Source organism: Lithobates pipiens, unplaced genomic scaffold (assembly GCF_037356315.1).
Source record: "Lithobates pipiens isolate NorthernLeopardFrog02 unplaced genomic scaffold, aLitPip1_a1.2 Scaffold_8, whole genome shotgun sequence".
NCBI classification, from domain to species: domain Eukaryota; kingdom Metazoa; phylum Chordata; class Amphibia; order Anura; family Ranidae; genus Lithobates; species Lithobates pipiens.
In genome coordinates this window covers 615,767,632-615,794,064 of record NW_027507903.1, presented here as the reverse complement: position 1 = coordinate 615,794,064, position 26,433 = coordinate 615,767,632, and the positions used below count along the sequence as shown (strand labels likewise).

Below are 26,433 nucleotides of genomic sequence, written 5' to 3'. Positions count from 1 at the left end.
GTTCCTGCACTACTTTTGGTGACTTCGGGGGTGATTTCAATAGACATCTGTGCAGGAACCCGCATAGGTGTCAGTCAAATCACTCCCAAACTCGCAAAGAAATGCGGGTTTGAATCCCCCAAACATTATATATACTGTATATATTTTTAAGCTGAGACCCTAGAGAATAGAGTGTCAATTTTTGCAATTTTTTTATGTCACATAGTATTTTTTTTCAATCACAATTTTTTTTAGGGGAAAAAAACACACTTTTTTACATTTTAACCACTTGCCTACAGGACACTTTCACCCCTTTCCTGCCCACTGCTGTTTTTTTTATTTTTTACTGGAAAAAAAAAGTTTTTCTTAGTTTCTTTCAGTAAATTTTGTAAATAAGTAGTTTTTCTACTTCACTGATGTGTGCTGATGAGGCGCCACTGATATGCGCCGATGAGGCGACACTGATGTGCGCCAGTGAGGCGGCACTGATGAGATGAGGTGACACTTAAGGGCACCGATGAGGCGGCACTTATGGGCACTGATTAGGTGGCGCTGATGAGGAAGCACTAATATGCCGCACTTATAGGTACTGATAGGTGGCACTGATAGGCAGCACTGATGGGCAGCAATGATAGGCAGCACTGATAGCCAGCACTGACTGGCATCACCAATGGGCACTGATTGGTGGCACTTGTGGGCGCTAATTGCTGGCACTGGTGAGCACCGATTGTTGGCGCTTTATTGTAATCAGGGCACTGATGATCAGTGACCTGATTACATGTTTCCATGTCCCCTGTGAGGAGATCCCGCCGATCGGCTCTCCTCCCCACACACTCTGTCAGTGTGAGGCGATGAGAGCCGATTACTGGCATTTCCGTGTTTACATGTGACCGACTGTGATTGGACACAGCCGATCACATGGTTCAAGAGCCTCGGCCCTGGCTCTTTACAGGTATTGGGTACCGCAGGCATGCGAGAGCAGCAGTTCTGGGACGAGGTCATATGACGTCATCCCAGAACGAGAGCTGCACTGCCCCTCCCTCATTTGGCGGTGGGTGGGAGGCAAGCGGTTAATTTTTGTAAAATATAAAAGATGACATTATGCTGAGTAAATACAGGGCCTTGAAAAAGTATTTATACTCCTTGAAGTTTTCCAAATTTTTTCATATTACAACCAAAATGTAAATGTATTTTATTTGGGATTTTATGAGATAGACCAACACAAAGCACAGCCCGCAGACGAGAGCACAGCGTAGGTACAGGGCTGGCATGAGGACAGCGGACTGCAGCGATTGGCCGGGGGGCGGAGTCAGCGCAAGGACGTGTGCTACGCCCCGGCGTCAGTGCAAGTTGTGCAGTTCCCACCCTCCCTCCCTTACCTTGGACGGAGTGGTTGTGGTAGATTCTACCGGGGGGGGGGGGGGGTAGACTGGCTAACTTGTTTTTTTCTGTTTCAGGTTTGAGGTGTTGGATGTCGTAGCGGTTGGTGGGTGTTGGTCGATGCAGGTACAGGAAGATAACCCCTCCCCACAGAAGTTGATGCGGGACCCATTGGAGATATGGGCTCGTTGATGATATGGCCATATAGTGAGGGTTGATATGGCTGATGGTGAATGGGTGCACGGCGGTAAAATAGTTTGGTGTCTTTGAGCCAGTATGTCGGCTTGAGGCCTAGTTAAAGGAATATTACCGCAGTGCTTGTTTGGATCGATATGCTAATGGGGTGGAGAGGGGGAGTTTTACTGCAGATGACCAATGCTCAGGGTTTGAAGTTAAACTATGTTTTGTTGATATTTTGTTATACGTTAAATTATTATATTTTGATTAATAAAGAGGCTGCTACGGCCACTAAATACTCCAAAAGAAGGTGTGGTCTCATTTAATGGGAAGGGACAATTATGGAGTTGGGTGGTTGGTACAGCAGCCAAAGCACGTCAGTCATCCTGTAGTCAAGTGACACATAATTGTGAAGTGGAAGGAAAATAATAAATGGTTTTCAATGTTTTTTACAAATAAATATATGAAAAGTGTGGTGTGCATTTGTATTCAGCCCCCTTTACTCTGACACTCCTAACTAAAATCTAGTGGAACCAATTGCCTTCAGAAGTCACCTAGTTCGTAGATAGAGTCATTTAATCTCACTGTAAATTTACAAAACCAATATATTACTTATAAGATTTCCAAATTAGGAATCTTCCCATGCCTGACATGCAAGACTTTTATTTACTAAAAACTGCTTTCCTTTTATTTAAAGGCCTTCAAAAACAAGGACAAGATTGTTATTTATTCATTTTATTACAGTATTATTGGTACAATACATTATTTAAAAAAAAGGATAAGAAAGTTGACATAGGATAGAGAGATCAGGGTTTTGAGGTCCATAAAATGTGATTGGGTAAGTCTTGGGTTCCTTCCATTTTGGAGAGATGTTACAGTGACCTATGATGTCAACTTTATGTATCATTAATTTAGTCATCATCCTGTGTGATATTCTAATAAAAGAACAAAAAAGTACCGGCACAGTGGTGTAGTGGTTAGCACTCTCACCTAGCAGTAAGAAGGGTCACTGGTTCGAATCCCAACCACGACACTACCCGCCTGGAGTTTGCATAGTCTCCCTGTGCCTGTGTGGGTTTCCCCGGGTACTCCAGCTTCCTCCCACAATCCAAAGACATTTAGGTAGGTTAATTGGCTTCTGTCCAAAATTGGCCCTAGTATATGAATGGGGACCTTGGAATGTAGGCTCTTTCAGGGTAGGGACCGATGTGAGTGTGCAATGTACAGGGGCAATTGTAGACACTCACTGGATGGACTGGTGTCTTTATTCAACCTTACTAACTATGAAACTACCCTGCGTATTCCCCAGGTACTCCTTTCACATGACCATGACCAGAAAGTAAGGGGTGGAGGACCTTCTGACACTATTTTATTCCTTTTCAGCTTCTCATTTTTGACAAGACATCCTGCAATGCTTTCAGATGCATTTTTCTCCAGAAGGATGGAGCTTTCTTTGTTCTGGCATTAGACACGTGCAATTCATTTTGGTCTGAATATAAATCCGAAATCATTTTTGGTGATTCGAAGATTCAGATGTATCCGAATCTCCGAATCTCCGAATGAAATAGTAGAGTTCTGTATATTCATTTTATAATGAGTTCCACATTTTCGGAACGATCCAAAAACTGAAACTCGTCATCGAGTGGCCCCCGCCTTTTTCTGATGTCATCGACCGAGGCATGACATCGCGAGGGGGCGGGGGTCACCCAATGATGTCGTCAGGTAACTCTGCCCCTTAGTTATTTAAGAAATGTCAGGCGGCGGAGCAAGCAGATAGCGGGAGCCTCCCTTTTTCGGGTCCGGTGGCGGGCATCGTGATTGAGGATGGATCTACACGGGGGGGACATTGTCTTTTATTAATTCGATTTTTTAATAAAGATCTTTTCAAATACTCGTGTTGTGTCTGTACTCACTTTTTACACTTACTCATTTACATTGAGGGGGGAGGGCTGGGATCTGAGGGCCCCCTTGTTAAAGGGGGATTCCAGATTCCGATAATATCCTCGCCCACAGACCCCCCCAACTACCACCCAGGGTTATGGGGAAGAGGTCATTGACCCCATCAACATGGTGATAAGGTGCTTTGAGGCAAGGGCGTCTCAAAGCACCTTGTCCCTGTGTTGATGGGGTCAAGGGCCTCTTCCCCACAACCCTGGGTGGTAGTTGTGGGGGTCGGTAGGCAGGGAGCTTATCATAATCGTGATATGGTTCACTCCCGCCCCCCCCCCCCCCAATTTGCTAGCCTGCCGAGTTGCATGCTCGGATAAGGGTCTCATATGGATTTTGGGGGAACCCATGCTGTTTTTTTTTTACAGAATTTTTAGTTGCCGGCCTTTTTTCTTTACATTTCAGTTGGCAGTGGGGAAGCTCGCTGGCGGCTGATGAGTCATCTGTTGTTAAGGACGCAGCAGCAGGCTTTCCAGCCCGGTTGGCATAGAGTCGATTTCAGAGGAGATTTTTGATGAGATTCTGCTCTTTAAGATCCTGGAGAGTCAGTGCGTGGAGCCGCGTGAGGTCCAGTAGGTCCTCCAAAACTGAAAAGGCAAAAGGTAAAACATTGCTTGACCTTTAGAAAGCTCTTCAACTTTCAACTTAGACATTTCCACACCACTTTGTCCCCACTGATGCTTTTTACCAGACTAAACAGGTTATACTTATCTGCTCTGTGTAATGGGTTTGCACAGAGCAGCCCCGATCCTCCTCTTCTCAGATTCCCTACCCCCAGCTCCTCCTACCTTTGAGTTCCCGCCCCCCCACCCCCACGGAGCATTGCTCAGCCCTAACTTATGAACTCTTGTGTCCTCAGGAACCCCCCTGCAATACTGTGCCTCCAGAGATCAAATGCAATTCTTTACCTCCAGGTACCCCTGCACTCCTGCGCCTCGATTGAATGCTGCACTCCATCGACCCCCCCCTGCACTCCTGTGCCTCAATCGACCCCCCCTTCACTCCTGTGCCTCCATCTACCCCCCTGCACTCCTGTGCCTCCATTGACCCCCCTGCACTCCTGTGCCTCCATTGACCCCCCTGCACTCCTGTGCCTCCATTGACCCCCCTGCACTCCTGTGCCTCCATTGACCCCCCTGCACTCCTGTGCCTCCATCAACCCCCCCTCACTTCTGTGCCTCCACAACCCCCCCTGCACTCCTGTGCCTCCATCAACCCCTCTTGCACTCCTGTGCCTCCATCGACCCCTCCCTGCACTCCTGTGCCTCCATCGACCCCTCCCTGCACTCCTGTGCCTCCATCGACCCCCCGCCATCGACCTCCCTGCACTCCTGTGCTTCCATTGACCCCCCTGCACTCCTTTGTCTCCATCGACCCCCCTGAACAGCTGTGCCTCCATTGACACCTTCCGCACTCCTGTGCCTCTATCGATCGCCCCGCACACTCCTGTGCCTCCATCGACCCCCCTCCCGCATACCTGTGCCTCCATCAACCCCCTCTTCACTCCTGTGCCTCTATAAACCCCCCTGCACTCCTGTGCCACCATTGAGCCCCATTGCACTTCTGTGCCTCCATTGAGCCCCCTTGCACTCCTTTGCCTTCATTGACCCCCCTCCCTGCACTCCTGTGCCTCCATCGACCCCCCCTGCACTCCTGTGCCTCCATCGACCCCCCTGCACGCCTTTGCCTCCATCAACCCCCCCCTAAACTCCTGTGCCTCCATCAACCCCCTCTGCACTCCTATAGATAAGGTGCTGTTGCATGTAAATATGTCTTCCTGATCAATTTAATTTTAATCATCATGATGTAAAATAATGGATGTGGGGGTCTTTTGGTGGGCATGATTTTTTTTTTGGTGGGGGGGAGCAAAATTCAATTTTTGGACCCGGGAAGCACAATATCTTGGGCCAGCCCTGGTTAAGAAAGTGATATCCGCTGCCGCCTTCGTGTTCCATCAGAATAGGAAACATATTGTAACGCATAGCGGCCATATGCTGGAATACATTGCGCATGTGCAGTAAGCAATTTTTGCTGGTAACATCACTTCCGTTACGAAATCTGACGGGTTGCAAAAATCTGACGCAACACCATCTTCATCTTCTGTCAGATTAGGAAACCTATTGAAACGCATAGCGGCCATGCCAGAACGCATTGTGTATGCACAGTAAGCAAATATTGTTGGAACGTCACTTCCGTCACCATCATCTGACGGGGTTGCCGAATCTGATGGAACAATGGCAATTTGAGGAGCACCCTTTTGCACTGTATCCATGATTTTAAAAAAGCCATTAATCATCTATATGTTGGAAGAATATACCAACAGGGGTGTGCATTAATTATGCTGCTGCTTTAACTTTAAATGCAGCAATGATGTGTACACTGCTGGAAGAAAGGGTTCTCTATCTGGCCTCTGTAAAGCATTTAATAAAGAGATGATCTTTTTGGCACAGTTTCAGTGTCTCCTCTTACCCGGGGCTGACCAGAATCCCTCCACTCCTTGGAGGTGGTACAAAGAGTCTTTATAGAAAGATAGCACCTGAAGGCAGAGCAGGGAGAACATACCGTAGGTGTACAGCGGTGTCCCTCTTGGCTCTTGCAAGAGTAGTGATTGGAAAAAGCTGACCAGGGCTCCCGATGATAAAGATCGTTCTGGAAGTGGAAGAGACTTCAAATATGTAAAATCCACAGCGAGAGGGTTCCTCGGGGGTGGAGTCACACATGTGCCGACGACATCCCATATCACGTGCCACACGCCAACATCTAATGAATAAAATGGAGCCAAAACTATTTATTTTGTTCATGAGAAGTGCAATGGTCCACTTTTTTTTTTTTTTTTGTACTACATTGACCAGGTTTTGCATTTTCCAAGAGCGCTAATGAAATACACATTTCAGATTGATCACAGAAACCAACTCTCTGTTGCATAAATATTAACGAAAAATGTAAAAGATGGCTTTAGTTCCTGTTCTCCACCTGTAGAGAACTTTTCAGATGTTAGATTGTGTACAAATAAAAAATTTAGATTTTATACTGTCCTGAGGAAGCAGAAAGCGAAATGCGTTCATGCACAAGGACCCATTTATTTCTTAGTTATCTGGAACACTATTGCAGTGATTTGATGTATAATTTTTGCTATTATTAGATGCATTTATGCACATGATTTTAATAATGCACGTGTTATACATGCCTTTGTTTCAATAGTTGACTGTGTATAAATAAAAACAGTTTGATTTTATACTATCTAGTGTCCCATCTGCCTTTAACGTCCTACCAAAAAAGTTTTTCCCTCTTTTTTATTCTTTCACCTTATATCATACATATGGATATGGCAGTGGAGTGGTCCTATCTTGGCCTTTCAGACTCGCTACGCCCTTTTCATGGCTTATCATAGAGGCAATCTGCAGAGAGGACCACTGGTGACTATATAGGTTAAGCGTCACTAACTTACTAAAGCCCCATACACACTATCAGATTTTCTGCAGATTTTTGTCTTCAGATTGACGAAAACCATGTAGTGGAATGGCCTGCCTTATTGCATACAAATTGAAACTCCTAAGGTTTGACCTCATATTATATGGTTTTGGTAAATCTTAAGGAAAAAATCAGCAGAAAATCTGATGTGTGTATGGGGCTTTAGAGACATATCTGTGGATGTCACACCACCTCCTCAAACTTAACTTGTCCAAAACCGAGCACATAATATTTCCTCCCCCACGTGCCTCTTCCCCTGACTTCTCTATCAAGAGCAACGGCACAACCATCCACCCATCCCCACATGCCAGGGTGCTCATTGGCTATCCCCCCTTCAGTCCATCATAAATGCTGCTGCCAGACTCATCCACCTTACCCACCATTCAGTGTCTGCTACCCCTCTCTGACAATCCCTCCATTGGCTGCCACTCACCCAACAAATTAAATTAAAAATACTAACAATAAGTTACAAAGCCATCCACAACTCTGCCCCCGGCTACATCAATACCTGGTCTCAAAATACCAACCTAATTGTCCTCTTTGTTCCTCCCAGGACCTCCTGCTCTCTAGCTTCCTCATCACCTCCCATATTCACCTCCAGGACTTCTCCCGAGCCTCTCCCATCCTCTGGAATTCCCTACCCCAATCTGTCAGACTATCTCCAAATCTATTTACTTTTAGGCGATCCCTGAAAACTTTTCTCTTCGGAGAAGCCTACACTGCCTCCACCTAACAATTGTTCTTTTATTTTTTTCATCAGCTCATCCCTCACAGTTATTATACTTTGGTATCACTTAACCCTCAATCCTAGATTGTAAGCTCTAACTAGCAGGGCCCTCTGATTCCTCCTGTATTGATTGTATTGTAACTGTACTGTCTGCAATACTGTTGTAAAGCGCTGCACAAACTGTTGGTGCTATATAAATCCTGTATTATAATTATAATAATAATGTAGCATCATAAGCCATAAATGAACAGAATCTGGACAGATCGGTTGTGGTTTATGATGCTATGTAATCACCAGCGGTCCTTGCTGCAGATCGCCTCTACAATTAAGCCCCGGAAAGGACGAAACGCACCTCAGGAGTTCTCTACAGATGGGAGAACAGGATCTGAAACTCTTTTAACCATCTCATTCACATTTATGCAACAGGGAGTCAGCGTCTGTGTGCAGACAGACGCCATTTTGTTGAAGTCTACTAGAACCTGACAAGCCAATCAGGTCTATCCACATGCTGATCCAAGTGACACAGGCTTGGTGGGCATTCGAGAGGTAATATTTTCAATAAAGGCTCCCATATTGTAGGTATCAGAAAACTGAGATTCTATAGAGCCTGAATTATTAAGCTGCGATGAGACTTAAGGTGTGCAAAAGTGGCCTAAGACTTTTGATAACGTTGCTTAAACGCTTTAAGACCAACCGCTGCAGTTGTACTGTGGCAGGTTGGCCCTCCTGGGTAAATCGCCGTCATTGTACGTCGGTCGCGTCAAGAGTTCTAGGGGATGCGTGAGTGCGCATTCAGACACTGGAGCCGATGCGCGTGCCCAGCGGCCACGGTGTCCACTGGCCACCCGCCATCGCTCCACTGAGAGCAAGAATGGGGATCTGTCATTGTAAACAGATCCCAATTCTGACAGAGGAGTAGAGACGTATATTCTGTTCCTAGTGATTAGGAACAGCCATTTCTCTCCTCCTCTAGTCAGTACACTCCCCCTACACCTCCCAGGGAACACATTTAACCCCTTGATCGCCCCTTAGTGTTAACCCCTTCACTGCGCGTGACATTTATACAGTAATCAGTGCATTTTTATAGCACTGATCTCTGTATAAATGTCAATGGTCCAAAAAATGTGTCAAAAGTGTCCGATCTGTCCGCCGCAATGTCGCAGTCCCTCTAAAAATCGAAGATCACTGCCATTACTAGTAAATAAAAGAAAAAATAATAAAAATGCCATAAATCTATCCCCTATTTTGTAGGCGCTATAACTTTTGCGCAAACCAATTAATATACACTTATTGCTAATTTCTTTTTTACCAAAAATATGTAGAAGAATACATATTGGCCTGAACTGAGGAAGAAATTATTATTTTTTTTTTTATTTGGCTATATTTATTATAGCAAAAAGTAAAAAATATTGGGTTTTTTTTCCAAAATTGTCGCTCTATTTTTGTTTATAACGCAAAAAATAAAAACCGCAGAGGTGATAAAAATACCACCGAAAGAAAGCTCTATTTGTGGGAAAAAAAGGACACCAATTTTGTTTGGGTACAGCGTTCGCACCACCGCGCAATTGTCAGTTAAAGCGGTGCAGTGCCGTATCGCAAAAAATTTCCTGGTCATTAAGGGGGCAAATCCGTCCGGTCCTTAAGTGGTTGAGGGAGCATTGTATGTACAGAGGTACAAGAGGGTGATGTATTGATATAAATATTTACGGTTGCAGAGAATTTTTTTTCATTTGTAAAGCTAGGGGGGGCGGTCTCTGAGAAGCACTGTGAAAGGTCTGTTGAATTATAGATTACACATGCTGGCAATATCTCATTGGTCCCTCATGGATGTCCTCACCCTTGGCGTCCCACTCTGAGTAGCACGGCAGCGTCAGAGGCGAGTCCCTATCGCAGAGCTCCGTCCCGCTAAATCGTTGGTGATTGGACCGGACCCAAACGTATGGGCGACCATACTTGGCGTAGGCAGCCAATAAGAACAGAGTGCAGTGTGTTTCCTATTTAAAAAAAGAGAGCTAAAATAAAAAAGGAAAGTAGAGAAAATTGCAAGGGTCATATTTTTTTTGTTTTTTAAACCCGAAGTTCAGCTTTATGATAGCCCTTCTATTAATATCGCACTCTGGGGTCTGGGGTGCTGGGGTCAATTTCCTGTAACCCCCTGCACAGCGGTATTCAATGAGACAGTCCAGGCTCTATTCATTTGCTTAACAATTTCAGTCTAACACTGTGAATGTTCTTACAGGAGTGAGAGCACAGGGATGACCTTAACAGTGTGCTGCTACTCCTTCAATGTCCAGACACAGGCTGGGGGCAGGTATTGATGAACAGCAGTGCTGTCTACAGGGACTAGGATTTGGCTGTGCTGTCTGGATCACAGAACCGACTGAACAGAGTTACAGTGCCTTGAAAAAGTATTCACACCCCTTGATGTTTTTCACACAAGGTGCCAATCAGTTTGTGTGCTAACAGGAAGCATGCTAATAGGAGAAGGGAGCAGAGTGACAGAGAGCTGGGCTCATCACTGTGCTGCTTCTCCTTTCACTGCGCAGTTACAAGCGGGATGGTTCCAGAAAAGCCTGGGCTGAGATTGTGGGTTAAATGATGGTGACCATCAAACTGAGGACATCTAGTGGCAGAAAAAAAGTACTGTGGGAGGAAATCTCTGGACCGAAGGTGGTTGTAGCAAAAGCTGGTTTTGTCATTAATGAGCTATTCATTTTTATCTTACTATTGTTTACTAGAATCCTGCTTTAGGCTGGGTTCACACTGGAGCGATGCGGGAATGCCGCAAATCCGCAGCGTTTTCCCGCATCGCATGCCTCCCACCGGCAGTTCACACTGCCCTATGTGGACTGCTGGGAGCGTCAGTGGAATGTTAATGACACCCCCAGATCAGTTCGCATATCGCAGTTCGATCTGCAAACTCGGACAGGAATCGGATTACATGGTGTGAACACCCATGCGATCCGATTCTGCTGCGGACCAAAAAAAGGGTCCCGTGCGAGTTTGCGGCGGGTGCGGCGCGAATTCAGCCATACTATCTGTATGGCTGAACTCGCATCGCACAGAGATCGGATGTGATTTGCACTGCATTGCGGTGCGGATCACATCCGGGTCTCCCAGCCGCAGCGGTGTGAACCCAGCCTTAAAGTTTGGAAAAAGAATGGTATTTATAGAAAATTCTTACCGGAATAGCAATTTCTCTTTCACATGGTGACGCAGGGGGCAGCAAGGCAGATGCTCTGTCAAAGGGAAAAAATACATTTATTAGGATTGTACTACATGTCTTAATGTGTATATAAGTCAAAAAATGAATAATTTCACCACTTGACCAGATTTACCCCCCACATTTTTTGTGATACGGCACTGTGTTGTTTTAACTGACAATTGCACGGTCATGCGACACTGTACCCAAATACGATTTATATCATTATTTTTTTTCACACAAATAGAGCTTTCTTTTGGTCACCACTGCATCTTTTATTTTTTGCGCTATAAATAAAAAAAAAATGACAGTTTTGAAAGGAAAAAAAACAATTTTTTTTTACTTTCTGCTATAAAACATACTGTATCCAATAAAATAAAAAAAAATTGAATTTCTTCATCAGTTTAGGCCAATATGTATTCTGCCACATATATTTGGTAAACAAAAAAATCCCAATAAGGGTATATTAATTGGTTTGTGCAAAAGTTATAGTGTTTACAAACTATGGGATGTATTCTGGATTTTTTTTTTATACTGGTAATGGTGGCGATGAGCGACTTATAGCGGGACTGCAATATTGCAGCAGACATTCTGACACTAACTGACACTTTTTACACTTTGTGGGGACCAGTGACACTAATACAGTGATCAGTGCTAAAAATATGCACTGTCACTGTACTAATGACACTGGCTGGGAAGGAGTTAAACATCAAAGGGTTAAATGTGTGCCTAACCAGTGTTTGTGTACTATGTGGGCTGCTTTTACTAAGGAAAGTCATGGATTTTATTCCCTGCTTTGCAGGGACACAAAATCCAATACCTCCCTCTGTCTGAACATAGCTCTGCTTTGTTTACATAGACAGGGCTTCATTCTTTTTCTCGACCTGTTGATCAATAGGTGCCTGCGGACATCCAGTAATCACAGCAGAAGTGACCTGCCGGCAGCACATGTGCGCTGTTAGACCTTTTGAGAAGAAATAATAATATATTTATAATTTTTATATGTCATGAGCCCCATGTGAGATGGTGAATCAAGGGTGACAATGACTTCAGCTGTTTCCCAACTTTTAATAAATCACCCATGCTTAAACACTATAAACAAAATATTTGCAAAGCTAGAAACCAAAGAACCAAAGATATTTACATTTTTGGTTTGTTAGATAAAAAGACCTGATACCACTAAGATGAGTCGATAATTTAAACACTTGACTGATTGTTCTCCAGATGAAAACCCTGTCTGTGGACAGAGACTATTGTGAAGACTCCAAGAGTTGTTTATCCAGCTAAACTGGCTAAATAGTCAGTCAGACTGGCCAAAGTCCATGTTAAACCACTCAAAGAAATATCAGATTTTTTCCTTACTCAGAAATATTTTAAAAGTATACCAATCATGGTTGTGAATAACATACATATATATCATGACCATGTCTACATAAGTATATCAATATACCATGTGTTTTTACCTAAATGAATAAGTACTCATAGTATCTACAAGAGTAATGCACCATACACACGGTCAGATTTTCCGACAGAGAATGTGCGATCGGATCATGTTGTCGGAAAATCCGACCGTGTGGGGGCTCCATCGAACTTTTTACGTCGGAATTTCCGACGCACAAAGTTTGAGAGCAGGATCTAAAATTTTCCGACAAAGAAAAACCGATCGCATAAATTCCGATCGTATGTAGACAATTCCGATGGACAAAGTGGCACGCATGCTCAGAATAAACTAAGAGATGAAAGCTATTAGCTACTGGCCCGTTTATAGTCCCGACGTACGTATTTGACGTCACCTCGTTCTGAACGATCAGATTTTCAGACAACTTTGTGCGACCGTGTGTTTGCAACACAAGTTTCGGCCAAAATCCATCGGAAAAAAATCAGACGTACAGGGCATAACACATTTATCCATATTCAATCATTTTATGTGATATTGATGAGTAAAAATTATACCCTCACATTGTACTGGTTACCAGAATTCCTAAATATTTATATATATATATATATATATATATATATATATATATATATATATCTCAGCACCACTATACAAGCAGATACACATTATGAAGATTGAACATACAGTGGAACCTTGGTTAACGAGTAACGCGGTTAACGAGGCTCTTGAAAGACGAGCAACCTTTTTTTTTTAATCCTGACTCGGTTCGCAAAGCAAGCAGAATCCAAGCTAATGGGGTGTGCAGTACTGTATTTGGCCAGAGGTGTGGGGGCGCCAGTGAAACTTGGAATGGTTTGGAGCCGTTCGGAAATAAGTAGGGGTTCTGAGGGTTAATTTCATAGGTTGACCTTGACATCAGTCTGGCCAGGCTGTGTCGAAAGTTCTTCCTGGTCATGTGAGCAGTGAGGTGCACATGACAGGCCAGAACCAGGCCTGGTTGGACGTTTTGAGTAGCAACCTTCTCAGAACCAATCAGTGGGAGTACCAGGCCCCGCTGGGGAGTCTGGGAAGGGGTACTTAAGATGTGTGGGAGTTTGTGAGGCCCATGTGGTCTGTTCTGGTTCCAGGACTGGGGTAGCCCTGTGAGGGGTCCCGGTCACAGGGTGTTCGACATCCCGCAACATGTTCCTGTCAGAGGCCCCTAATAGACCTGCCTGGTCTGGGGTAGGGATCTGTCTGTTCCCGCGTCTCGGAACCTGCTGGTCCGAGGCGCAGTAACTGGGGGAGGAGTCAAGATGTCCAGGTGTGCTCTCGGCTCGGAGAGGCGCCGCAGCTTGCGGAAGTGACCGGGGAAGGACTCTTCGGAGGAGGGCCGGCAAGTGGCATCCTGAGAAGTGCCTGGTTACTGAGTTGGGAAGGACATTGACGAATTCACGTTTTTCCAGTACCATTGAGGAGACAGAGAACATTCCAGGTACTGAGCAAAAAGGTTCCTGTTCACCCTCAGATACAACTTGTACACGTTCATAGGATTGTTTCAAGTATTTGAGTCGACGTACTGACTGCCATGATCTCTGGCTAGAGATCTGTTCAGCCTTGAAGTACCCAGCTGTGAGTGGCTACTCTCTGGGTGGAATTAGAGACTTTGCTAGACCTGCAGTTCAAGGTGCCTGAGTTCTTCACCCGTGCCCTCTGTTCCCACGAGAGATTGTGTTATTGGAGGTTATTACTGCAAAATAAAACCTTTCAAAAGGACTTTATTTGTGTCAGCGTTCAAGTCGTTGGGCATCAACCCTGGGAACCCCTAGATGTGGAAGAGCAGGCCAAGAGGAGGTAACTGGTAAGGCCAACAAGTCAAGGCCGCCCTGCAAGGGTTGAATGTGAGTTAGGGACCTTAGATTGTAAGCTCCTTGAGGGCAGGGACTGATGTGAATGTGCAATATACAGGGGATAGACACAAATCATGTAGTGCTCCCATTTTTTTTAAGTCAGAAAGTGATGATATGTTTTGCTCTGAATGCATAAGTGATGTAACATTGTTTAGCTTCAGCTGTGTGATGAGACACCAAGATAACAGGTGGGAAGCCTCACTTTCACCATTCACTGCATGCGCTTCAAGGAGCCATGTCAGATCTTACTGAGCTTTAAAGAGGGCAAATAGTTGTTGCCCGCTTAGATGGTGCCTCTGTGACTGAAGTTGCCATTTTATTTGTATCAAAGACTATGACAGCATATGCAGTTTCCGGGAAAATGTCATCTGATAACCATACAGTTCCTTGAAAAAGTATTTATCCGCCTTGAAAATTTCCACATTTTGTCATGTTACAACCAAAAACCTAAACGGATTTTATGTGATAGACCAACACAAAGTGGCACATAATTGTGAAGTGGAAGGAAAATGATAAATGGTTTTCACATTTTTTTTACAAATAAATATGTGAAAAGTGTGGGGTACATTTGTATTCCCCCCCCCCCCCCCCCCCCCCCCCGAGTCAATACTTTGTAGAACCTCCTTTCACTGCAATTACAGCTGCAAGTCTTTTTGGGAATGTCTCTACCAGCTATGCACATCTAGATCTTCTAAGATTGCCCTGTATTTGGCTCCATCCATCTTCCCATCAACTCTGACCAGCTTCCCTGTCCCTGCCAAAAAAAAAAAAAACATTCCTACAACATGATGCTGCCACCACCATGTTTCACAGTGGGGATGGTGTGTTCAGGGTGATGTGCAGTGTTAGTTTGCCGCCACACATAGCGTTTTGCTTTTAGGCCAAAAAGTTCAATTTTGGTCTCATCTGACCAGAGCACCTTCTTTCACATGTTCCTCACATGGCTTCTTGCAAACTGCAAAATGTGAATTATTTTGGCTTTCTTTCAACAATGGCTTTTTTCTTGCCACTCTTCCATTAAGGCCAGATTTGTGGAGTGCACAAAGCACTGAGCTGACCAGTTGGGACAGATTCTCACACCTGAGCTGTGGATCTCTGCAGCTCCTCCAGAGTTACCATGGACCTCTTGGCTGCTTCTCCGATTAATTCTCTCCTTGCTCGGCCTGTCAGTTTAGGTGGACAGCCACGTATTGGTAGGTTTGAAGTTGTGCCATACTCTTTCCATTTTCAGATGATGGATTGAATAGTGCTCCGTGAGATGTTCAAAGCTTGGGATATTTTTTAATAACCTAACCCCGCTTTAAAAACTTTTCTACAACTTTATCTCTGACCTGTCTGGTGTGTTCCTTGGCCTTCGTGATGCTGTTTGTTCACTAAGGTTCTCTAACAAACCTCAGAGGGCTTCACGGAACAGCTGTATTTAAACTGAGATAAAATTACACACAGATGGACTCTATTTACTAATTAGGTGACTTCTGAAGGCAATTGGTTCCACTAGATTTTAGTTAGGGGTATCAGAGTAAAGGGCACTGAATACAAATGCACACCTCATATTTATTTGTAAAAAATCTTGAAAACCATTTATCATTTGCCTTCCACTTCACAATTATGTGCCACTTTGTGTTGGTTTATCACATAAAATCCCAATAAAATGCATTTACATTTTCTGGTTGTAACATGTGGAAAATTTCAAGGCACTGTAAGCTGACCGAAAGAGACAAAAGGACATTGCACAGGATTGTGACCCGGAATAAGAAAGCAACTGATGCAAAAGTAACTGCAGAGTTCAGTCTCATTCTTCCAAAGCCTGTGTCCACAAAAACTGGGTGGAGGGAACTCCATAAGCAAAAAATTCATAGGCGAGCTGCAATTGCCAAAACGTGTGGCGAGCATTGTCCTAAGCTTACGACCAGGACTGTCTTGTGCCAACAGTAAAGCATGGTGGTTTCTCAATCATGCTTTGGGCAGCCATATCTTGGTATCCTGCAGGCCCCCTCATCACCTTTAAAGGTAGCGTCACTACTATCGGCTATGTACAAATTTTGGCTGACCAAGCACACCCCGTGCATTGTTTCCAGAAGAACCATTTACTAAAACCATAATGCTCCGATTCACACAGCTGGTGTTTTCAAATCGTGGTTTAACGAGCATGCAGATGAAGTCTCGCACCTTCCCTGGGCACCGCGGTCATCAGACCTCAATATCATAGAGCAAACTATGGTCAATTTTGGAGAACAAGGTCCGGGCCAATTTTCTACCTCCAGCATCTCTGCTAGTACTGGAGTGATTTTTGCACGAGTGGTATCAGAATACATTATCCACCATCCAAGACTTATATTTGGCAATTCCCAGGAGAATTCAGCCCGTCTTGGATGCCAAAGGTGGTCCAGCACCATATTAGGTAAGAATTTCATTATTTTACCTGGTATTTCCATAATGTTACCCAACCCCTATATACTGTATGTAAATGCAAGTCTAAATTGTCTACACAGGCACTATGTAAGTCTCTGTAATAAATAAATCAATATAAAAAGGTCAAATTTAGATTTTTGTGGTTGATCAAAACCAGTGATGTAACTAACGGCGTTAAAGTAAACAGCGTTACTTAACGCCGTTACTTTAGAGGGTAACGAGTAATCTAACTGATTACTCTTCCCCTCATGGAAACACCGTTCCCATTACTTGGGAGGTGTTACCGCAATTACATCTACCGCCACTAGGAGCGCACCCGTTTACAATGTGATTGCTCCGTCAAATGATGGAGTTATCACTTGTAAACAAACTGGCGTCATGATGACACCGGTTCCTCTCTCCCCTCTGTGTATAAATCTGTACAGTGGAGGGGAGAGATTGGATGGCAGCAGCACTGTAGGCTGCATCTGTAGTGCCCACAGTGCTGCTCTGTGACAATTGTAGTCATAGCCATCCCTCCATATCCTGCAAATATTCTGCAATTCCCTGCCAATACTCTGTAATACCCAGCCATACTCTGCCATACCCAGCCATGCTTAGCCGTACCCAGCCACAATATTACAGTGGGGGAGATGATGTGGATATTACAGTGGGGGAGATGATGTGGATATTACAGTGGGGAAGATTATGTGGATATTACAGTGGGGGAGATGTCCATTATAGTGGGGGAGATATCCATTATAGTGGGGGAGATGATGTGGATATTACAGTGGGGACTATATGGTGGTGTAATTTTCACAGGTTTTTGCAAATTATATTATTAAAATGATCCGATCTGTGACTCTGATCCGAGGAAAGATCCGATCCGTGAGTTTGGGGGGGGGGGGGCAGATGTACAGAGGGGAAACAGATATATGTTTGTGGGGGGATGACAGACGTGTAGTGGGGTACAGAGGGGGAACAGATATATGTGTGTGGGGGGGGGAAATAGACGTGCAGGGGGGAACGCGCCCCTTGCTTACAGTAATAGTAGGCCCGCCCCTTAGAATATTAAAAAAAAAGTCACAGTTACTTTGCTGAGTAACTAATTACTTTTCCAATGTAGTAACTGAGTTACTAACGCAATTACTTTTTGGGAGAAGTAATTTGTAACTTAACTAATTACTTTTTTAAAGTAAGATGACCAACACTGATCAAAACCACCATTTATTTTCTTCATTATTGCTTTGCAATATCAACGGAAAATGGGATTGATAGTAAGACCATTTTATCAAATGACTACATTCATGGCCAGCTTTAGGTTGGGTCAGGATGCTATGTAAAGACATTATATTTAAAATGATATATAAATACCGGGGTGTGGATTGGCCACTGCTGTAAGTGGGCAGGTGTCCGCTGGCGTCACTGCCGAGGGACCCTGGAGAGCGGAGAAACGGGTAGCCCTAGGAGACAAGACAATGAAAAAACAGTGAGAAACCAGACTCATGTTTACAGAGGACTGATCATTATCAGATATCGGTACTCACCAAGTCATCATTCACCACAGTGAGCAGAATCTCCTCCCTCCCCCTCAGCCAAGGCTGGAAGTATCGGAACCCCTGATCAACAATAATGAAGACATTATAGTTAAAGCCAAACTCCATTATACATTTTTCATTACTAAAAATAGTTCTCCAGACAGTAACAACCCCCCCCCCCCCAAAGCTCAGGCTGCAATACTTACCTTCAATCCGTGGCTCTCCCCCCTCACTACCTGTCCCCTCCCCACTAGATGTCCTCATTCTTCCAGGTTGAATGATACCGAGTATCACTTAACCCAGAAGATGAAGGAATTACTGTGAGTGCAGGGTGTCATGTCCCATCCCTAAGGGTGCATCACCAAGGCGCCCTTCATTCACAGTATACTGTTGCAGAAAGCAATGATCTCTGCATTGGTGAGGACTGACATCCACCAGCAGAAGCGAAGAGCAAGAGAACCCTATAAAGTTGATTGACGCAGAGATTGTGGAAAAGGCAGATAATAAAACACCAACAAAATCACTAACACTAAAATACTGCCAGTAGAGACCAGAAGGGGGAAGCACCGAGTCCAAAGAGATTTAAAGGGAAACTCAGTTTTATCATACATCCTAAGTTTTACATTTTTATACTCATGTTTACAAATATATACATTAAAAAAAAAAGACTATAAAATGTTTATTGTACATATAACATTTTGTGCAGGGTGCATCTATAGCATAAAATGTACATATAGCATTATAGGTTTATAAAAGAGACAGTATAGCAGAAGCTGTCTGCTTTCAAACTATCTCTCCAATTGAAACTCAATACAGATGCACCTAAATAAAGCCGGGATAGCAAAGCAAGGCTGGTGATCTCTTCTTCTGACTCATTCAGTTATGTGTATATTTAGGTGTTTTTCTTAGTGTAGCGTTTGTGATTTCACAAGGACGTGCAATTTTAAGACATGGCATGTTTGGTATCTATATACTTGACCCAACCTTTTAGATTTTAGCAAAAACTGGGTACAGGCATACCCCACTTTTAAGTACACAATGGGGTTTGTTTACTAAACCTGGAAAATGCAAAATCAGGGTCACTTCTGCATAGAAACCAATGAGCTTCCAGGTTTTCTTACCAAAGCTTAACTGAACAAGCTGGGGTTAGAAGCTCATTGGTTTCTATGGAGAAGTGAGCCTGATTTTGCACCTTCCAGCTTTAGTAAATAAACCCCATTGTGTACTTAAAAGTGGGGTATGCCTGTATAATCTTGTGTTTGTTTGCACTGAAATTCATTTTAGTGTATTTGTTCCTGCAAAATATGTGTTTGCATGATACTTGCACAGCTATTTATCAAACATAAAAACTTCCAACTGCCACTACTTTATTCTCCAATGCTTCTGCTTTCAGAAAATACAAAATTCTTTCGGCGTTTAAAGTCATTTCTAGCGTGTGTGAAAAATTCTAAATTCGCCTCTGTAGTGGAAAAGGTCTGTAAACAATTTTTTTCTCAACAGAGCAGCTAAGAATAGAAAGGTAAACACGTGTAAAGGAGCCTACAGCTCCACCTGCAGGCTGGAAATAAAACAACAAATATCAATGTACAGTATTTTATAATTAACTGAGTAAATAGATTTTTTTTTTTCCAAAAACATTAAAAAAAGAAACACTAAACATTCTCATTATATTGACCAGTGTGGTACATATTAAAAAAAGAAAAAAGAGGTAACGCTTTACCTGTAGGGATCCGAGAAGGGCCAGGTCTGATAGGAACTGGTCCAGTTTCTGCTTTTCCTCATCCTACAGCAGCACAAACATATATTATTTGAGAATATTGAAATTATACACATAATATCCATAGATACTAAGCAAACCAAAATACTGGAGTAAAATAAAAAGATTTGGACAGAGCTCAATGTCTGAGCCTTCCCACAGCCAGACACATTTGGTGTCCCATCACCACACATTAGACTCAATTCACAAAGCTGTACACAAGGATAAGGATCGTTATCTTCAGCCTGTGCTCATCACTGTCATTTTCAAATCTCATTGGACCCAGCTGAAAATAACTGACACTTTCATATATTTATTTATTTATTTTTTATTCACAAAGCTAAAAACACTGGGATAAGGATCCTTATTTTTCAAAACGTGTCAGTAATTTTCAGCTGGGTCCATAGATATATAGATAAAAAATAATAATAAAAAAAAAAAAAATATATATATATATATATATATATATATATATATATATGTATGTATTTATATTGTATATACCATATATAACATTTTCACATTTGTTTTTAGATAAACAATTGAAAAGTGTTATTATTTTAAAAGTTATGTTACTTTGAATAGTTTGTAATATTTAATTTACATAAGAGCTATTTTTTATTTTTTCAGGCATGCTCTGTTTTCTGCTTTGTATTGCAACACAATGATTTTGCTTTACTGCCTCCTTTACACAGTGCAAGTCTGAGTCAGCTGACTCACTAAAAACACATCCATATTATGTATTTGGACTGATAAAGTAATGGATGCCGATGGAAGAAGTGTGAGGAGAACACCCGTCCACTGGACGGCATATGATGACCTGCAGAATGGGCGCTCGATGGGCACCGATCTGTGGTCTGATCTCGGACACACCCCATCACCCATCTCAGTAAAGGGCCAATGACGTGGGCTCTTTACCATGTGATCAGCTGTGTCCAATCACAGTGTAAATAGGAAATGCCGGTTATCGGCTTTCCTCTCCTCACACTGACAGCATGAGAGGAGAGGAGAAGAGATGACAGGAGAGGAGAGGAAAGGAGAAGAGAGGAGAGGAAAGGAGAAGAGAGGAGAGGAAAGGAGAAGAGAGGAGAGGAAAAGGAGAAGAGAGGAGAGGAAAAGGAGAAGAGAGGAGAAGAAAGGAGAAGAGGAAAGGAGAAGAGAGGAGAAGAGAAGAAAATAGAAGAGAGAAGGGGAGAATAGAGGAGAGAAGAGGAAAGGAGATTAAAGGCGAAGAGAGGACAGGAGAGGAAAGGAGAAGAGAGGAGAGGAAAAGAGAGGAGAGCAGAGGAAAGGAGAAGAGAGAAGGGGAGAATAGAGGAGAGAAAAGAGGAAAGGAGAGGAGATTAAAGGCGAAGAGAGGACAGGAGGAGAAAGGAGAAGAGAGGAAAGCAGAGGAGAGAGAAGAGAAAAGCAGAGGAGAGAGGAGAGGAAAGCAGAGGAGAGAAGAGGAAAGGAGAAGAGAGAAGAAGAGGAGATTAAAGGCGAAGAGAGGAAAAGAGAGGAGAGGAAAAGAGAGGAGAGGAAAAGAGAGGAGAGGAAAGGAGAAGAGAGAAGAGGAGAGGAAAGGAGAAAAGAAGAGAGCCGATAAGCAGCTTTCCTCACAGGGGAGGTTGTCTACATTTGTATGCCTGTCAATACCCTACAGTGCTGCTCACTGGTGCCCACCAGTGATGCCCATCAGTGCTGCCCACCAGTGTCCATTAACAATGGCAACCAGTGATACCCATTAGTGATGCCCACCAGCGCGCATTAGCAATGCCCACCAGTGATGCTCATCAGTGCCCATTAGCGATGCCCACCAGTGATACCCCCAGTGTCCATTAGTAATGCCCATCAGTGATACCCATCAATGCCCATTAGCGATGCCTACCAGGATGCCCATCAGTGCCTATTAGCGATGCCCAGTGATGCCCATCAGTGCCCATTAGCGATGCCCATCAGTGCCCATTAGCGATGTCCAGCAGTGATGCCCATCAGTGCCCATTAGCGATGCCCAGCAGTAATGCTCAGTGATGCCCAGTGTTTCCCATTAGCAATGCCCACCAGTGCCGTCTCATCAGTGCCTATAAGTAAAGGCGAAAAATTACTTATTTATAACAGAAATGAAGAAAACCTCCCTTTTTTCATTTGTTTAGCAAAAAGATAAAAACTCAGTGGTGATTAAATACCACCAAAAGAAAGCTTTATCTGTCTCAAAACAAATGATAAAAAAAGTAGTTTGGGTACAGCGTAGCATGACCGCGCAATTTTCATTCAAAGTGCGACAGCTCTGAAAATTGGCCTGGGCAGGAAGGGGGTAAAAGTGCCCGGTATTGAAGTGGTTAAAAAGGATTTATCACAGCCCATGTTATCACAAGGGATGTTTTCAGTCCTTGGGATAGCAATAAAGTTGATCCAAAAAAATAATAATGAAAGCCTGTGCAAATTGTAGCTTCAGATTGCTGTTCTTAGCTAACAGGAGTGGCACCCGGTGTGGTCTTCTGCTGCTGTAGCCCATCAGCTTCAAGGTTTGATGTGTTGTGTATTCAGAGATGTATTCTGCATACCTTGGATGTAACAAGTGGTTATTTGAGTTCCTGTTGCCTTTCTATCACCTGGAACCAGTCTGCCCATTCTCCTTTGACCTCAGCAGCAAGGCCTTTTCCTCCACACAACTACCGCTCACTGGATATTTTCTCTTTTTTGGACCATTCTAAACCCGAGAGATGGTTGTGTGTGAAAATCCCAGTAGATCAGAAGTTTTTGAAATACTCAGACCAGCTCGTCTGGCACCAACAACCATGCCACATTCAAAGACGCTTAAATCCCCTTTCTTCCCCATTCTGATGCTCGGTTTGAACTTCAGCAAGTCGTCTTCACCAGATCTGGATGTCTGATGAGTTGCTGCCATGTGATTGGCCGATCAGCAATATGTGTTACCAAGCAATTGAACAGGTGTACCTAATAAAGTGGCCGATGTTTGAGGGTTCTAAGTAATCTTCTAGCAAGAAAAAATAAATAAATTGTGTCTCCCTACACTGTGTGCACCAATAAAAACACAAAGCCCTATAGCCAAGGGTGATGAGATTTTCCTCTGCTACTCCCCAACTCACTTCTCCAAGCTCACAGACTGGCTTCAGACTGCACTGTCCACCGCTGACTCTTTCCTGTGAAGACTGGAAGTTCAGGGAAGCAGCACTGAGAGAGCAGGTAAGAGGTTTAAACAAATAGTTTACCGGGGAAGGTTTATTTTATCATGCGCAGTGTCAAACTAAAAAAAACGCTGAGGAGTTTCGTACTGCTTTAACCTCCTCCCACCTGCCCTATAGCCCAATGACAGCTACATCACCGGCCCTAATTGCCGGGAGGTCATCAATAAACGTTCTCCCTTACCACCTGATCAGCTGTCAGCCAATGACAGCTGATCACGTGATGTAAACAGAAGGTTGGGGGAAATAAAAAAGCTGATTAGTGGCTTCTGACAGAGGGACATCAATCCCAAACAGGGAGAGGCATTGCTGCTATGCAGTGCCACCTACAGGTGATTACCAGTGCCACCTATCAGTGTCATTTACCACTACCCATCAGTGCCACCCATCATTGTACAACAGTGCCGCCTCATCAGCGCACATCAATGAAGGAGAAAAATGTACCTGTTTTCAAAATTTTATAACAAACTATGCAACCGTTTTGTTTTTTTTCTCAAAATTTTCAGTCTTTAGTTTTTGTAGCAAAAAACAAAAAAAAAAAAAAAAACAGGAGTGATCAAATGCCACCAAAAGAAAGCTCTATTTGTGTGAAAAAAAAAAATGATAAAAATTTTTTGAGTACAGCGCTGCATGACCGCGCAATTGTCAAAGAGCGACAGCGCTGAAAGGCTGAAAATTGGCCTGGGCAGGAAGGGGGTTTAGGTACCCGGTAAGCAACTGGTTAAAGCTTATATGCATGTGTAAGTGAACTTAACCACTTATACCTCCTTGCTGCCCAGGCCAATTTTAAGCTTTCAGCGCTGTCACACTATGAATGACAACTGCGCGGTCATGCAGCACTGTACCCAAACTACATTTTTATAATTTTTTTTTTTTTTTTGGTGGTATTTTATCACTACTGTTTTTTTTTGTTTTGTTTTTTTGGTAAACAAATGAAAAAAGACCAAAAATTAAAAAAAAAATAAAAAAAAAGTTTTAGTTTCTGTTCCAAAATTTTGTAAATAAGTAATTTTTCTCCTTCACTTATGGGTACTGATGAACCTGCGCTGATGAGGATGCACTGAGGGTCACTGATGAGGCTAAATTGACGGTCACTGATGTGCACGGATGAGGGTGCACTGACGGGCACTGATAGGTACTGTGAAAGACCTAGCGGGGACAGAGGCTTTTGGAGAGGACTGAATTTCGGATTATGGGACCTGAATTTAAGGAAACAATACTCTTTGTAAGGTGTATGCCTGGGGACCTTGAAGTAATGTGGTACAAATAGGCAGTACTGATATGCAGCACTAATGGGCATGGATAGGTGACACTGATGAGGAGGCTGTGACAGGCATCACTGATGAGGCTGCACTGATTATCAGTGTAGATCCCCCCCCCCCCCCTCTTTCAGGAGAGCCGCTTATTGGCTCTCCTCTACTCACGCACTGTGTGGGGAACAGCCAAACTCTGCTACTAAGTTGAGGTTGTGGAAGACAGTTTCTTGTCACAGATCAGACACCATGTCAAGACCAAGCACAGCAACAAGACACAAGGGGGTTATACTTCACCAGCAAGGTCTCTCCCAGCCAAAGATTTGAAAGCAGACTGGGGTTTCAAGATGTGTTCTTCTTCTGAAGAGGCACAAAGAAAAGAGCAACGAGGAGCGTAGACGCGGTGGTTCATCCGCAGCGGTGCAGCAGATGAACGGCAAATCATGCTTACTTCCCTTCAACGTCAGAAGATGTCCAGCAGTACCATCAGTGCAGAACTGGAGGAAACCAGTGGGACTCAGATACACCCATCTAATGTTCCAGAGAAGTCTGGCCAGAAGTGGTCTTCGTGGAAGAATTGCGGCCAAAAAGCCATACCTGTAGATAAGGCTAAGTGACTCAACTATGCACAAAAACATAGGAAGTGGGTGAATCAAAATGTCATATATTTGGCTGCAGCAGGAGGCAGTTTGTTGGTGAAGGGCTGGAGGGAGTACAATGAGTGTCTGTGGGCTACTGTAAAAACATTGGTGGAGATTTGGTCAGGATCAATGGTGTCTCCAATGCTGGGAAATAAAGGCAGATACTTATCCATCATGCTATATCAGAGAGGCATGTGCTTGGCCCCGAATTTATTGTGCGGCATAACAACTACCCCATGAACCAACGTCATTAAGACCTATCTTCAGAGTAAAGAACAAGGAGTCCTGGAAGCGATGGCTTGGCCTCCACCAAGCCCTGATTTCATCATCATGCAGCCAACATCCAGAGAAGATGTGTGGTTAGTTCTCCAAGATGTTTGTAACAACCAACCTGCCGAGTTCCTTCAAAAACCGTGTGCAGATTTACCTAGAAGAATTGATGCTGGTTTGAAGGCAAGGGGTGGACACATTAAATATTGATTAGATCTCTTCTCTTCATTTACTTGCTATTTTGCTAATTGATAAAAATAAATTTGCAATTCTATTTCTGAAAGCATTTTTCATTTAGAGGAAATTGTTTTGTTTTTTTACTGCCACTTTGGATCCTCGGTGGACACCTGTCACCTCAAGTTCTTTCCCAGGCTATTATTTTGAGAAAGTGGAGGAGGCCCCTGAACCATCGATGGAAATGTCTCTTTTCCACTTTACAATGGAACCCCACTAAGCTATTTTTGACATTCACCCATGTGGCATGCTGGCTTTTTATGCAAATTAGTTCTTTATTGCTGTCTGCATCCCTGCTGGAGAGATTGACCCTTCTTTATTCGTCCTGGTGGTGATCCTTGGCCACCAAGAAAGCTGGTGGGAGATCACCAGAAGAGGAATAGGATGGAAACACCAAAAATTGCTTCCACTGCAAAGCAGAAAACCTACTGTACAGGAAGGGTAATGGCAGCTCCCATATTTATACTCTAGGTTCCCTTTGGCAGCACAGGCCACATTAGGCAGGGGCATCAACATGTGCTGTCAGTGCCTCTGCTGTTGCCCTAACGCAGAACGACCATTACCTCCAGTAGTAAGGGCTGAACATAATGGCCTGCAAGGTGAACAATTTGAGGGTTACAGCTTAGTGATTCGAGCCAACGTCCTCATTGTTGTAATAATATAGTAGAAAACAACATGCACAGGACACTCACTTTATAGCTCTTCATGGTGACGTCACCATCGATGGTCACAGGGACTCAGGCGAGACCTTTCTGTATTACCACAATCTGATTGTCTCTGTCCATCTATCCATTGATATAGCGGTGCCTGCTGCTTCCATTCTTCTCTCTGCAGCTGCTCTGCCTGCAGCCCCTCCCTGTCTGCAGAACTCCCCCCTTCCACACCAGAGCTAGTGACAGGGACAACGGAACGACAGGCGACAAAAGGTTTCCACATGGAGAAATACAATGCCAGCTAGCCAAGATGTATAGAATCTGTACAGAAATGAACT

The 26,433-nt window shown here is 43.7% G+C and overlaps 1 protein-coding gene across 1 annotated transcript; it reads right to left on the bottom strand.

Moving 5' to 3' along the window:
• Positions 1-3,760: 3,760 nt before the first annotated feature.
• On the bottom strand, positions 3,761-26,393 carry LOC143961403 (uncharacterized). Its single transcript, XM_077470673.1, has 8 exons — positions 26,135-26,393; positions 19,821-19,883; positions 18,110-18,181; positions 17,937-18,025; positions 10,866-10,920; positions 9,519-9,675; positions 6,046-6,243; positions 3,761-4,070 (listed from the first exon to the last, which is right to left on the bottom strand). The coding sequence occupies exons 1-8, from the start codon at positions 26,147-26,149 to the stop codon at positions 3,982-3,984; spliced, it is 738 nt and encodes a 245-aa protein (XP_077326799.1). The 5' UTR covers positions 26,150-26,393; the 3' UTR covers positions 3,761-3,981.
• Positions 26,394-26,433: the final 40 nt, after the last annotated feature.

Excerpts from the sequence above, each read along its gene's own strand:
- LOC143961403 (XM_077470673.1), bottom strand. Across the intron at positions 18,026-18,109 it reads CTGTGGTGAATGATGACTTG|GGCTACCCGTTTCTCCGCTC; the intron begins GTGAGTACCGAT and ends CTTGTCTCCTAG. Across the intron at positions 6,244-9,518 it reads CTCAGAGTGGGACGCCAAGG|ATGTTGGCGTGTGGCACGTG; the intron begins GTGAGGACATCC and ends TTTATTCATTAG.